Here is a 15,441-nt window from a genome sequence, read left to right on the forward strand (position 1 = left end):
CGATTCTGTATGGTCTAAGGAGGTATAGAAATGGTGCATGTTTGAACGACAAAATGCACCGTCGCTGGTAACAAGTTCACCATTTTCGCGGGCTTTTTATCCACGCTTGCGCAGTGATGCATGATACATCCTCCGTCGTTCTTCCAAAGCACAGACTATGTTTAATTGCTTGTGTTTTGGTTTTTTATTTCAAGATACTCCTGCTGTTGTTTTTTTAGTTAACGTTTTCGAAAAGGTAATTGCTTTTAGAAAGTTAATACTGTAATTTCTGGTAAAAAATATTGGAACTTCAATTGTTTTTAGTATCTTTGTGTAGGTATTCACCGTTTGGCCTTTGTGACCAAATCTTATGTCCGACTATTTGTTTGGTGTTTGAAACGTTAATTTGATGGAATATGGAGGTAATATTTTATTTTTCAACTTAGTGATTTATTATTTTTTCACATGGGTTAACACAAAGTCACTAACCATACCACGGCACAGCTACAGGTGAAATTTATTGCGGTTTGTGCTACAAGAAGTATCTTAGCAGCAACTTCTCGCCATTCTTAACCTAGACCTTCCTTTCTCCAAACGTTAAAAATGTGTGTTTTAAACATGATAAATAGACAATTGGTCATTGAATCATAGAATTCATCGCATATGCTGTCATATGTATGTTTACCTTTCATATGATAGCTTAACAGTCTTACATAATATGCCTTTTTTAATCCAGGTGAGTCACTTTTTAGCTTTCAGTTCCTTTTAATACACAGTTTTAGTGATTTTAAAGAAAAGTTTTGCTCCTCTTTTTCTTGCTCCATATTTTATTTGTATATTTAATTAAGGATTGTAATTTTGATGTAATTTGGTTCTATTGATAATGTGTCTATAAAAGCTAAAAAAATTTAAATTGCAAATTTTAAATTTGTTTGATAATTCTGGTTCTTTATGTTCTTTTCAATTTTGGGATGAAAGAGATTTTCCATTTTGTCAGTAGGCTAGGAGGGATTTGTGGATAAACCTACCTTCTCTGCATGTACCAACTGCTGGGCTTTGACTACCAATTCATAACCAAATTATGGGGCTTTGAGGGAAATGGGGGGTTAGGTGTAATTATAATGGTAATTTCAAGTAAATTTGGGAATATATCCAATCACTATCTATTCAAACATGAGGTGAAAGAGCATCAATAAATCAGTTGAATGCAAAAAGATAATTTTACAAGAATGAGAAGTGAAAATGGTACGAAAAGACAGAAAAGTGAAAACTTTTTATCTTCACAAGATTTTGAACAAAAAATATTCTTATCTGAGCTAGTTCTCATTACAGGTATAAATTAATATGGAGAAAACTGCTTTGTGATTCAGGACAATGACACAAAGTATTCTAGTTGGAAACAAATATATTATAAATAATAGCAACTAAGAATAATAGCTACTAGACCAAACGTTTATTTTGGCAATATTTGATACCCAAAGATTTGAAGGGCATATTTTTAAGGGGTATAATTTAGTGCGCTGCCCTTGATAGCGATACTGGGATCTAAGCATGTGGGACGAGTACACGACGACGGCGGCTATCAATACAAGGAGAAAAAAGAAAATAAATAAATAGTTAAATCCGCTTTGCTTTCACGTGTGATTAAAACACTTGAGGCCAGATATCCTTAGGTTTAGTTTCATTCTTTCTTATTCATAGGAACTGTATGAAAAATTACATGCCCTAAGGGATGGTGCAGGAGATTTCGCTTCAAGTGGGTGCCTACCTCAACTACCGTTACCAGGACTGTTCATCAAGGACGTTGGAGATATCTCTTTACCTGTCCAAGACGAACAAGCCAGAAAGATTATCGCTGTCGCAAAGAAAGCCCCCTTTGGCTTAGGGGAGAAGACAATCATAGATGAAAGTGTAAGAAAAAGTTGGGAGCTGAGTCCAGCCGAGATCGTGATAAAGAATCAGCAGTTTGATCATGCTGTAAAGACAGTTGTGGAAACTGTAAAGGAGATTCTTGGTTGTGTTGATAAATGTGTCCAATTATATTTATACAAGTTGCTTCTGTATGAAAAAGGTGGCCATTTTAAGCCCCATCGTGATACAGAAAAAGAGAAAGGCATGTTTGCGACAATGATAATCCAACTTCCATCACTATTTGAAGGAGGAAAGCTGATTGTGAGGCATCAGGGGAAGATGAGAGAAGTTAATTTTGATGGTGAAGAGTCTTTGTATTGCTGTAAATACGCGGCCCATTACAGCGATTGTGAGCATGAGGTAACTGAAATCACGAGTGGATACAGGCTTGCGCTTGTCTACTCTCTATGCTGGAGTGCAACTGGTGAACCGCCATCGGCGGCGGCAAGCCCCGAGCTTATCCAAAGAATTGCTGCAATCATTCCCACTGTTTGTACCGAGAAACGAAAGAGGTTCGTTTGGTTCCTAGCCCACAGGTATTCAAGTGCTGGTCTCTCAGGGAATGGGAAGAGCGCACTGAAAGGCCATGACGCGTGTGTGGTTAACGTCCTCCAGGCGGCTAATGAAGTGTTGCCAGACGAAAAGAAGTTCGAGTTTTACGTCGCAGTAGTGACTCGTAGACGTCGTCTTGAGCAACATGCATGGGATTATGGATATAGAGGGCGCTTCGGCATGTACGGCGATTTTGAACCCAATGGCAACGAATACGAGGAGATTATCGTCGAGCGAGAATGGTTTAAGCTTGATAGCGGTGCCAAACAAAGAATGGGGGAAGTCAACCTTGACTTTGAAAATGAAGTTGTGAATTATCGCCGTCCTAGTAACATGACTATTGAAGATTATAAGAACGAGTTTTGGGGAGAAGCATCTGATGAAGGCTGCATGGGGCCTACCGGCAACGCTGCAACGACCCGGACCTACTGGTATAAAAATTACGCTATTTTCGCTTGGCCGAAAGCAAACACTTCGTATGTAATGTGTGAGAGTGGATACGACGCTGCAGTGGATTGGATCGCAAATGAATTTTCCCAAGTGAAGCATCTTGCTGCTGACCATCCCAATTACCAAACAGCTTTGGCTAACCTTAGAACTGTTCTAAACCTTCTAATCTCGATGCCAGTTTCCCTCAATAGCAGTGAAGTGTGTTCAATATTGTCAATTCTTGCTGAATTGCGTGCCGACGCTTCCGAATTGGCGAATCTGTTTCTCACGGAAGTCATAGCAAAGGGCGTTTTTAGTCGATGGTCTCAGTAAGTTTTTTTTATATTTCTGAAGATGAACGGTTTTATGCAATGCGAGAGTTTTCGCAATGCCTGGATGGGTTTGTATTTTGTATTTCGCTTCAACTCACCCTATGCCGTAGAAAATGCCCTGTTCACAATAGTTTAGAAAAGAATCGTCAACTATTGTATGACTGTAAAAATGAAGTTGGCATGTTTAAATCATGTATACGCGTGTAAGCGAATTGTTTATGAAACGAGCCCGTCTGATATTTTCCTGTGGATATAGTATTGCTGAACATGAAAGTTGGGCTTTTTTAGACCAAAAAAAAACGCCACACAGACCAACGGTAGGTAAAATCCCAATCACACAGTTTGTGGACTTGCAGAAAAAAATTCACATGGTGTACCTGCAAACCAATATTTATAGTTAATTCATATATTTCCTTTTCATTTTTGAATCAAGTACAAAGGTTCACTATTGCCTGGGAGACGATAACATGATTCCACCACTCGTTCGCGTTGCTGTTGCTGTTGGCTTTCAGTCTATCTCTGACGCAGTTTTGAAAATGTTCAAGCTCAGTCCAGTCTCGCAGTATGGAAGATGGGCAGTATTTCTAAAAAAGCTCCTGGAAATCAACTGTACAAGTGGGTGCTTCAAGACACTTGTACTTTCTCTTGTTAATACAGTGGAATTCAGTTCTCAAAGCAAGACGACAAATGCTGCAAGTCCTGTTACTTTGATTACCGAAACAGCCCCATTATTATTCGCTTTTAAAGATACAGAGATTCTTAACAAATTCACTGATGCTGTTCACGTTTTTTCCGTCCAGTTTCCCAACAGTGCAATTTTGGAAAAACTGATAGCAGCCTTAGAGAATGAGAACTTAGGCGATAACCCAAATTGGATAAAGCTTTTGCAATGGAGAATTCGTCAGTTAGAGAAAGTCGAGGGGACAGTAACACAACCATTTACGTGGAACCAGTATAATGCTGTTATTGAGGGCCATCCTCAAGTGCAGGCTTTCTTAAGAGGCCCTGAACAAAAAATGACATATCGAGCATTCACAGGCATTAGGCATGCCAGAAATTGGGCAAAAAACATACTTTTTGTATTTCCGGTACATATAGCATTACCGTTACTACCGGTGGAACCGGTCAAAAGTCATATGCACTGATTGAAAAGACAAGAGAATGGTATAACGAGAAGATGGACAGAATCCAAAACAAACGGAAAGACCTGAGCAAATTACGAGCAATGGTTAAGGGCCCAGTCAACACTGACGGGGATTCAACTATCGATGCATTGGAACCGCCCCTAAAGAAGAAACCAGCGGCTGCCATATGTATTGATTGATAACACAGTCATGTTTCCTTAATCTCAACTTTTCTGCGGACTGGTTTCAGTCTTGTTTGCTTAAACCAAGAACGTTTCGCATGAATTGTTTTCGAAACTTGGAAGAGAACCCACCTCAATTAAATTCTTCTTTACATTTTGTTGATTTGAGAGGACATTTATTCACTGTTCATTACTACATTTGGTAATATGTATAATTGTGAATGTTGTAAAATATCAAAGTTGGTTTGTGTTTTAAACGTCCCTTTCACGGGATTAGTTTTACATTGTTTGTACTATTTGCAGTTTTTTAAAAGTTCAAAATATATTCTTGCAATTTATATTCTCATATCCTTGTTTAGGCGTACTTATAGAATTATATTATGAAATTTTCACTTCCTTCTACCATTAAATATCAGGATATTAAGTAATCCTCTGAAAGGTTGAGGTTCGGCCAATAAAAACCAGTCCTTTGGTGTGCAGTCAAACACACCTTGGTGTGTAATTCTGCACAAAAACCCTTGGTACGAGGTTTTGCCTGCACACCTGTTTTTGTTTGTGGCGCCTTGTGCACGGGGTCCCCGCAATCGTCGACATCTTCCTACGTCCCAGATTTTCCTCATGATTTGTTCGCCTGTTCATCAGCAACAAAAAACGAAAACCTTTTCGTTTTACCTTTCTATATCTTATAGACTTAGGCCCCGTTTACACTTCAGGCCTAGACCTGACCTGGACCAGGTCTAGGACGACAAGTCTTGATGATTATATCGGATAACCAAAGTAATTGACAAAATACCTGGAAAAAGACCCAAAACACGCCGAAAAGTGGTAACACTATTTGTATCCGATACAAATCGTACTATTAAGTTCAAAATTTGTCAGGACTAGGTAAAGCCTGTTCACATTACCAAAATCTTGCCACAGGCGTGGTCCACCTGCTGTTGGCCTGGATTTTGTGCCCTAGACCAGGTCCAGGCCACATAGTGTAAATGCGGCTTTAGAACCATACCGGCGTGGGATTTACCGGTTCCGTGGATTTACATGCCAACAAGTCTAAACATTTTCTTCTCCTGGGCTAAAGCAAATACACCAGCTTGGTATATAGATTTATCTAATGTACTTTATTCGCGCAAGGATTATAAGTTCATATCATCGAAAAAAGAACTATTAAATATAGGAATCTAATACAATGTCAGGTATGTCTTATGATCAAAAATCAACCATGAGAACTAATGCAATTGGCTCACATATACATCAAATTTATATACATCATGATTGTCAGAAAATTTTTTGCGAAACATTTTGTAAGAAAAAGACTGACATATTTTATTAGGCAGATATCGACTGACTAAACTTGCCGGTCCTTTACATATATAATAAACTTCGATGTGCGTACATGCCTCCCGTCAGGCAAAATGATGGACACCTCCCTCTTATTCTTAAGACCTAAGTCACGCCCCTGTGCAAACTTTGAAAAAAGTCATTTCATGAAATATTTCTTCAACACCATGCAGGTCAATTTCAAAGAATGTTTGTGTCACTATATATACGCAAAAATGACAAAGCGCTGTAAGTAATTATAAACGTCAACTTTCATGAAGCGTACAAACGTCAGAATGATCTTTTTTGCAAAAATATCCCCGCATTATATGGTCTATATATGCTGTAAGAGTTTACTATTGTTTCCTCTTTAAACTCTAGAGGGGAAGTTTTTCCTTCTGATATATTTTCGATCAATTTAATGTAATGCTATACGGCAATGGTGCGCGTTTTTTACGGTTCCGCAATTAACTAGCATTCAGCGGCTGGTCGAGCCTATAAATTAGCAGGGTAACTCAAATATTAACTTCCGTTCAATAACCGAGTCTTCGTTAACATCTCAGTTGTTTCGACATTTCTGATGCGATTAATACGCAATGTGTATCTGTACTCAACATTGGTAAGTGATGGGTCAGTTACGTCGCTCAACAATGATAAGCAGGAGAGTTTATGAGCAATAACAGCGTGTCCCGTCGACAAGAAAATCCCTTTGTTTAACTTTAGGCTCCAGTGAAAATCGACGTTTTCAAATATTGACATAGACTCGTGATGGTTGTTGTAGATCAAAGGAGTGCGAAGGCAAATATAAAAGTGCATTAAACACATCGATCGACTGAAAGGTATGCTCATTATTGCTTAGCTTTCGAGCGTTCGAAAAATCAACGCAAATAGCGCACGCGCATGTCGTTACAAGCCTTCATGTGCGAATGCTGGGAATTACCAAAGGACTTAGCGTTCGTATGTGAATACGGATTTGATCTGATTTTCATTGGGATTTTTCCATTAGGGAGGCTCAGTGTGAACACAATAATATAAATGAGATCCCTGTTGGATGACGCCTCCTAAAGATCATCAAAATAGCATCAACATAATTAGTGTTTGTGGACTCGTATCAAGGTTTGACGTTTGCTCACAAAGGCTCCTAGAGGAGATGATTGTTGATATTGCGAGGGCTTTGTCTCAACGCGACCGTCATCTTTAATTGCTAATTAACAATTGATAAAGGATCATGGAACACAACAAGTAGAGTCCCTAATAAGTTTTTAAAACTTTCCAAGAGCAATTGCAACAAATTCCTTGGATTAATCAGCTCAAATTTTGTATACTGTACACTGTTAGTAAAGCAAATACACTTGAGAGCGGCAACAAGGAAGCATAAAAATCTCCTCATAAACTGAATCCTTTTAAAAAAAGGTTTCTAAGATATAACAATGCTATAAGCGCTTCGTAGCACTGGCTTTTTTTATATCGTCGGACTCGGACACCGATGCCAAAATATTTTCCTTTGACTCGTACATCGGATATGACTCAGCACTTCTTCGAATATGGAAACTTCACAGAAACATCAGGAACTTCGACCATAGCGGATAATTCTCAAGTACTATTATACAGTTACCGATGTTTGACAAAGCAGTCTGTATCCAACTGAAAATTATTCCTTCCTTTATTAAAATTGGGATTTGTATTCCCACAGCCCTATATTTTAGCTAAATAACCTCGCTTCCCTCAAACACCTTAAACAATTACCAAAAGAGAGATGACTGAGTGGTTTTCCTAAAATTTCATTGAAACGCAGAGGAATACATGCTGGTGAAATGCATGATTGATGACTGGGAGACGTTACGTAAACGTGATCTTCAGTTAAGCGCGGTAACAAATTTGCATGTCTCAGGAAAAATAGCGGTATTCCTGTATGTTATCGAGATCAACAGCGTACACGTTTGCGATCGTGTCACCCTGGTATATCATTATGTCTTGTAATTTAATGAGCATATTTAAAATTTCCATATAAGTTGGGCTGAGATACAACTCAAGGTCAAAATCAAGCAATTAATAGAAATATTCAATGATACACACACGCCCTGGTTAAAAGCTAACCCCAATTCGGCAATTGTTCAACAATAAAACCTCAGTATTGGATCTTTCCCAATTGTTGTTTCGATATACTGTAGAATGTCAAAATCGTTAATAGACTAGTATAAAATTTGGTAACGATCAAAATACCTTCGGACTCAAGTACTATTGAACGGATGAAGTGCAAGTCACTGACTCACACTGCCACTGGTGTCTTTGAAAGAACTAGGTCACATGTGGTGACTTCGTGAGATTTCATTCCGTGAGAGTCAACAGTCAATAGGAATACAATGGATAATGAAATGTTCTATAAATCAAGATCCGTCATCTCGTGGAATACAGTTTACATAGAAACACACCCTTTAAGAGTATTGTTCTGTGTCATCGGAACACGCAACAATTAGTGGGAAATTAATTGATATTGCTCTAAAAAGTTGTATGTATACGCTATTGAACTAGGACATCTGTCATCATGCCGACTTTCCTGTAGACTATCAAGCCACCTGTGATCAAGGTCATTGCTCCCTAGAATTATTAATTACTGGGCAAGCCTTCATCCTGTCAATCTAATTTCTGTTACTATAATGTACACGGTCTGAAGCAAAGTATAGTCTCATTCAACCATCGCCTACACTACCAGGGCTCGAAGAGTTTGTAGTCCGGTCAAAAAAGCATATGATCATAGGTAGGGTATCACTTGAAATTCTATTCACATCTTTCGTATACAAATAAAGCGTCTGCGACGTGAAAAGTAAATGGTGAGCTAAGCCATTTAACTGCTGTATAGTGATTCAATAATGGAATAAATGCATGTATGCATGTAAAAAAACACCACATAAATATATGCACTTGGCATGTAAGAGGTAGTCAGACGATGAGTACGTCTCACAAAATTCAAAACTTTTAACCTTTACTATTACTCAGCTTAGTTTGCATTTAATTAAGGCCTAAAAAACAGGTTAGTGTGAACCGACCTATCATCCGAAGGTATTTTTATCAAATAGCTCCAAAAAAGCAAACACTGATCGGTATCACACGTGTTCTTATGGCAATGGTATACCTAAAGTCAGACGTTTCTAGCTTTGGCCTTTGTAGTATAACAATTTGTGAGCCCAATTTGTTCATGCAAGGTCGTTTTTGATTGGTAAACAGCCTACTATGGTTTTTAATAACGAAAAAACTCAATCATTAACCAACTAAACACTTCTAAACATGCACGAGTTCTAGCTTAGTATGGCCTCAGACGTTTAACGTGTTGCTTAGACTTAGTTGATGGATCATGTTATCGAGACAAATCAAAGTCGTGTTTGCCAGTTTGCTTGCGTCATTTTTGTTTAACATCTCCCAGCGAGAAGACGGCTTTCAGATTTATGATTCTTTGTGAGAAAGATTGTTGTCAGATGCAAAATACCACCACTAATGATTTTCTTTATTAGTTTTTTGGCGATAGCAAACAGAGGTGACAAGGTTGTTATGCTCAGCATTTATTAAACCACCAGCTAGATGCCATTGTTCACATCATTTACACATCGACACTATTTTGTTTATTGATTATTTTCATACGATCAACGCCGTCCATAATAACTTTTCTAAACACGACATTCATGCATGCATGCAATCATTCACTCCAATATAAACACATTAGAGCACGGGCAAGAATATAAATAATATTTGAAAAAAACTAGTTTTGGACGACTGGAATAACTGAACTTCTGAAAGTTCTACGGCTTGTGCATACTTTAAATATGCTGCAGGTCCAGGCCTAAATCGCATGCACGTCCAAATGATTTTGTAAATATTAACGGCTAATTAAAAGTGATATGACTCTGTTTACCTAAATACTCGACTGTGATTGGTTTTCAATTCAATTCCAATACAAAAACTGTACAATGTAAAAGGCGCGTTAAGGTCGGCACCGCGCGACTCGTTGGTCTTTCACAGTGCTCAGCGGTGCGAGAGCTGAAACGTATATTTAAACCGTGATAAAACTAAAACAAAAGCCTCGCAAATCCCTTCTTTCTACTCAAAACAGTGGGTGAGGTGAAAACTACACAGACACAGTGGGATATTTAATCGTCCCATTTCAAGATGCATCCCCCGATAACCCCAAAATCGAACGAGGAGACCGACTCAAATAATAATGTGAGCGTAAAAGACGAAGAGTTTGATGGTACCATGGAGGAAAAAACATTGGATCACGACGGTAATGTCATTAGATAGAGAGTTAGGATTATCAATGCAATTCAAAGAGTTGTTGAGTAGCAATTATCGTAGTATTTCAAGAGGGATTAATCGTGTTAATCTTGAGTGTTAAAATAATATACTTTTGCATGGGGGATTCACAATTGTTTAGTCCACACGCCATTAGGATAAAGGGCTATTCCATGCAAAGAACAGCACCACTCTGTTCGCATCAGTTAAAATATGGTCACCACACGCGTACATTTATCGAAATTTATCGAATCTTAGATGCATTTTGATTGCAAACTTTTAACTTAACAGAACAATCCGTTGAGAGCCCAGGAAGTATTTCGTCCGGTGAGAACAATGAAGATACGAAGAAGCAAAAGAAACCAAGGCGGCAACGAACGCATTTCACAACTTATCAACTTCAAGAACTTGAAGCATTCTTTGCTAGAAATCGATATCCGGACATTTCAATGAGGGAGGAAATTGCGATGTGGACTAACCTAACCGAAGCAAGGGTGCGGGTAAGCATACATACATCTTTGTGTCATGACAATTTAAAGTTTGATGAGTTAAAAAGCTTAAGAACGATGGTTCTTATACAACTAATGGCGACATGGTGGCATGAAAAATAAGCTTATCGAGAACATGTGTATATATGGCTTTTTTTGTCTTTCGCCATAAAGTTTATTGCACTTTCGTATTTGTATATTATTTATAAATTAACTGCCTACGCACTATATTATTCAAGCGCTAAAGCCAATGTTTGCCCGATATTGGTAACATAAAGCATTTATCAAAGCCCTAGAGGGTTAATTTCCTCAGTTGACGAAATGTTGATTAAAACTAATAAGCGAGAAGATACTGAGACAGTTATCGAAGTACTATGGGCCCCTCATTCGAGCCAAATATCGCTGATTTATAAAGAGTAGGTGTAGGAGGAATGCTCGTCTCTCGTCATTCGGTAATTAGTAAAAATTCATCAAAGGGACGAGTACGCCGGAATTTCTCGTTTTCAGTTTGAATGTAAGCTTATAACATACAACAATCAGATAGGAAAAGATCACTTGGCATGGAAGCCTTTCCTTCCTATATAAACGGGCTATATGTATTTTTGCGGAACGAATTTCAAATTAACAGTGGTGATTAGACTACGAAATGACCACATCTATTCAAAACTTATTCAAATTGTTGGTGACAATTAAAAGATCAGAATGCATTGGAATTTAATGAAAGTCGCTGAGCGACTTTACGATCTGACTACACGCATAGAAATTTCGATGAGAAATCGTTTTTCGTGAAACAAACTTAGACTGCACAAATTATATTTCTTCAATGTGAACCGTATACGAAATATAGCGCGTAAAAATGTTGGCGTGTAGGTTTTGTACCTGTTAATATTAGTCGCGTTATACACATGCATGCACAACCGCACGAGCAAGTTAGAGAGTATAGATGTGAAACTGAATAAATATACGTCGCCAAGGTTTTGTTTGGCGTTGTCCAAGGTTTACCTACAAAAAGCCGATAATTTGTCTCCGGCCGCCCAAAAACAATTACGGGAGTTCTGTCATCTGAAGATTAATGATCCATTATGCTACAATACTTGATGGGAGCTTTGTTTTGTGCTTTTGTCTGTGTTCTCTGGAGCTTTTACTTGACTAATAAATTTGTGTCTTTCCCAAAAGCAGAAGTATCTTGTGCTATTCTGTCGCTAATTTCTAATATACTTGCCGTAAATTGGCGAGGGTATAAGCTCGAACAAACCGAAACTGCACAGACAGAGATAGTGTGTTAGTACATGCATGCATGGCATTATACATGCAGTGACTAAACACAACTGCGCTTTTTATTAAGTTGGTGTTTGGGTCAGCCGTCAGGGATTGTAAACTGAAACGACTACTTGCTTACTTCGCATTTCGTTTATAAATAATCGCATTTCATCCCTTTCCGTCGAGAATTATAGGAAACTTATGCATTCTAACTCTAATAAAATTCGTGTTTTATCATGTTTCTATATATATAGGTACAAGCAAATGCAGTCTGTATAATCGTATGCCAGGATTGAGATAAATGCTATATAGCATCCTATTTGTATATAGTATATATTTATATATAGGCAGAAAGACAGAAACTGCAATGGGGAACGCCTTTCGTATATAAAAAGAATATGTTAACAGTATGCAGTTAGAGTACGAATGTTAAATGACGATTTTGGAAACAAATAATTTTACACTGCAAAACTACATTTCGGCCATTGGTTAGTTGCGATTTATGTTCAGAGTTCAGAGTTATTGTAGATTACGTCTTATATTATTTCTATGTACTACGGAATAAATCACAAGCTTTACATGTCATGTTGAGATCATAAGCCTTCTGATTTCAGTTGTTCAAAATCAATGCATGGTTGTATGGTAAATTGGTCTGGTTAACCTTAATTCATACACGTCGACTTTATTAGAGTAAATGAGTAGCCTAACTGTACGATCATCGTCAGAATTCCAGAAGAATTTTTTATGCAGTACGTAGTATCAGAATGCATTGCCATTGCATGCTCAGCAGAGTTTGTCATGCATGCAAAAAAGTATTAGAAGAGTTTTAATACTGTGAGGTTAACAACTTAACATAGAATTTAGCAACACTGCACTGAACAATGATATTGATAGGATAGTTATAGGATATTTAAAATTATATATTTTTGATTATTTGTCGCACGAAATCTTCAGTTTAAACACCTAATAGTTGTGATAGGAAATTTATAGCCGGTAGATGGAGAGTTCTTTCTAGCGTGTCAAGTGAAAGAGCAAGCGACTTAAAAACGAGCACCATAATCTATAGTCATGCAGACTATACTCCTTTTTTATGAATAAAACCTATAGTATATTTTTAATTTCACATGTTTAAGGGTTTGTACTTTTGTTTATGAGTAAAAGCGTTGTATACTTGCGTTATCAAATGTCATTATTATTTTCAAATTTGCTAGCAATACTTTTAGTTTTACTTAGAAAAATTTCGTTTACAGAAAGGCTAAGTAAGTTTTAAGATAATATTTTTACTTTTACTTAACAAGCGTTAAGTACATTCACAACTTTTTTACTCCATTAATATATACAAACTATAGTATATGTGATATTTTTACAATATATATACTTCTATACTCGTGCCTAGTTTACACTGTCAAAGTTTCTGTGATAACGGTTGAAATTTCATAGTTTAAGGTTTCACATTAAAACTGAGTTTTTTAGTTATAATATTTGGTACAATTTCTTTTAAAACTTACCACTTGAAAACTCTAACTGCATGTGACTGATCACAAACTGAAACACTTCAGACGTTGACAGTGTAAACCATGTCCAGGCCATATATATACTCGGTAACTCACAAATTTGTGAGTTACATTTATTTATACATAAGTGCACAACAAAACGATACTTTGCATGCAATAAGGCGAAAAACAATTTAACGCAGAATCATCGCGAAGAACGCCGAGTTACGAGTGTTTTCCTCGATGACGTTTTCTCCGAAGCGAATAATGTTAACAAATAGTGCATGTAATTCTGATCTCTAGCAACGAGGGGTTTGCATGCATGGATACCGTATACCAGTATGCGCACTATTGCATTCCATAATTAAATCAGTTTCGATTATGATATTCAGTGATTTCAGTCTAAAGATATTAAAGATGAAACAGCAAAAGCCTATATAATCATTTTAATTTAAGTGTTGGGTTCTCATAATTATCATTAGAATGTACTGTACTGTGAGTGTGAGGTAGATGTAATTACGCATCAAATATCTTTGGGACTTTACCCAGGCTCGACGAACTACACGAATGTCAATTTTAAATAATCTTTGGCTTGGTTACCGCGAAATCTAGTCAAGATGGCCATTGTAAATGCCACAACTCAAACGTGATTTTAGCTAAAGCCAAGCAAACTTGCGTGCGATGTCGAAGATTTTTCGCTTACAGCCAGCATTGTGGAGTAATATATATAGATCTTTGGCCCCACATGCCAATGTTTGACATCTTCAGATCTTTTTGATGAATATTTTCCAGGTTTGGTTTAAAAACAGACGTGCAAAATGGCGTAAGAAGGAGAGGAATAATCAGGCAACAGTTGCCAGCTTGGGTCCGGACACCAGAGCTGCTGTATTCCCTACCGCCACGTTTAATTGTGACCCGGGAACTATGCCTGCTGATGATCCGTTCTTCTATCCAAATTATACGTGGAACAAAACGTCCCCGAACAGTTTTGGATCCTTAAACCAGACAACAACAGGCTACAACAATAATTTCTCACCACTAAACCAGCCACGTGCCGGAACTCAAGTGAACCCGCCTAGCTATAACTCGTCAGCAATGTGCTTTAGTCCATCAACAGAAAGCACATTCCTCGGCTTACCAAGTCAACAGGGTAATCTACCAACATATCAACAGTCCTATGGCTATCAAAATCAATATAATTCCTCATTGCCAGGGCTATACAAACATCCTGCATCGTTTGTAGGAAACACTCAACAAGCTTTCAGTCCAACTACGATCATGCCAGCTACCACAAACAAAACAGAATCAGTGCCAACTATTTCTCGATACAATGCTACTTGTTTATACGGGGTAGATAATAGGCCTGGTTTAGGATCAATATGAACTACTCTTTGTATATTATTCAGCAGTAGACGTGGAGCAGAAAGATTAAAGTCGTTAATTGAGTGTCTGTGGTTAATACCAAAAAGGATTGTTTTCTTGTAAATTACAATAAAGATATATCACACATTACATTAATATATATGTAATTTATCGTTCATTCTAGATGTACAATAGATTCTATGCAGAAAGCTAGTGTTTTTTAATCAAATCAATATACTTCTTTCTGAGTGTCTGCTCGTAGTTTTGCCTGAAATTCATAATTATACACATCGTCAAGGTAAAAAACTTAAAAACAAAATGGTAGCATCACTAGCGTGATGTAATCAACTGCCTGCACTGTACAAGAAGCGTTAAAATAATCCAGTCCTGAGCGCTTTTCTAAGTATATGGACACAATTAGTTACATTTTATGTATATACCCTATTCACTTATTCATATTGACACCTTGGGGCTCTCCTTAAACTTTGGTGCAACTATTTTTCCCTCCCTCATCAAGTCCGGGATTGGGAAAATAAACTGCAAAAACTATAAACTGTATCTGTTAAAGTATCTTGGGGGGAACTTACTGTTTTTAATACCACAGCATGGGGCCTTAGACATGAATAGATTCCACCACGAGATCGTTATGCTAAATCTTTAGCCAGATTTTGTGACGTTGTTGTTAAGATAAATGAGATGTTCTCAATTCTGTGATTGGATACAATCCT

The 15,441-nt window shown here is 37.5% G+C and overlaps 2 protein-coding genes across 4 annotated transcripts; both read left to right on the plus strand.

The window, feature by feature from the left end:
* The first annotated feature begins 174 nt into the window (after positions 1 to 174).
* Positions 175 to 4,673, plus strand: LOC114527259. 2 transcript variants are annotated; one of them, XM_028548918.1, is made up of 4 exons: positions 175 to 235; positions 317 to 401; positions 1,681 to 3,200; positions 3,637 to 4,673. In XM_028548918.1, the coding sequence occupies exons 2-4, from the start codon at positions 396 to 398 to the stop codon at positions 4,346 to 4,348; spliced, it is 2,238 nt and encodes a 745-aa protein (XP_028404719.1). In that variant the 5' UTR covers positions 175 to 235; positions 317 to 395; the 3' UTR covers positions 4,349 to 4,673. The 2 variants fall into 2 exon arrangements, with proteins under 2 accessions (XP_028404719.1, XP_028404726.1); XM_028548925.1 differs by lacking the exon at positions 3,637 to 4,673 and having other exon boundaries at positions 1,681 to 3,357.
* Positions 4,674 to 8,567: 3,894 nt separating this feature from the next.
* On the plus strand, positions 8,568 to 14,964 carry LOC114524417 (pituitary homeobox 2-like). Of its 2 annotated transcripts, XM_028545496.1 has the most exons (4): positions 8,568 to 8,584; positions 9,932 to 10,102; positions 10,402 to 10,610; positions 14,144 to 14,964. In XM_028545496.1, the coding sequence occupies exons 2-4, from the start codon at positions 9,988 to 9,990 to the stop codon at positions 14,732 to 14,734; spliced, it is 915 nt and encodes a 304-aa protein (XP_028401297.1). In that variant the 5' UTR covers positions 8,568 to 8,584; positions 9,932 to 9,987; the 3' UTR covers positions 14,735 to 14,964. The 2 variants fall into 2 exon arrangements, with proteins under 2 accessions (XP_028401297.1, XP_028401288.1); XM_028545487.1 differs by lacking the exon at positions 8,568 to 8,584 and having other exon boundaries at positions 9,747 to 10,102.
* Positions 14,965 to 15,441: the final 477 nt, after the last annotated feature.

This window comes from Dendronephthya gigantea, unplaced genomic scaffold, assembly GCF_004324835.1.
Source record: "Dendronephthya gigantea isolate DGI-Jeju-01 unplaced genomic scaffold, DenGig_1.0 000001F, whole genome shotgun sequence".
NCBI lineage: Eukaryota > Metazoa > Cnidaria > Anthozoa > Malacalcyonacea > Nephtheidae > Dendronephthya > Dendronephthya gigantea.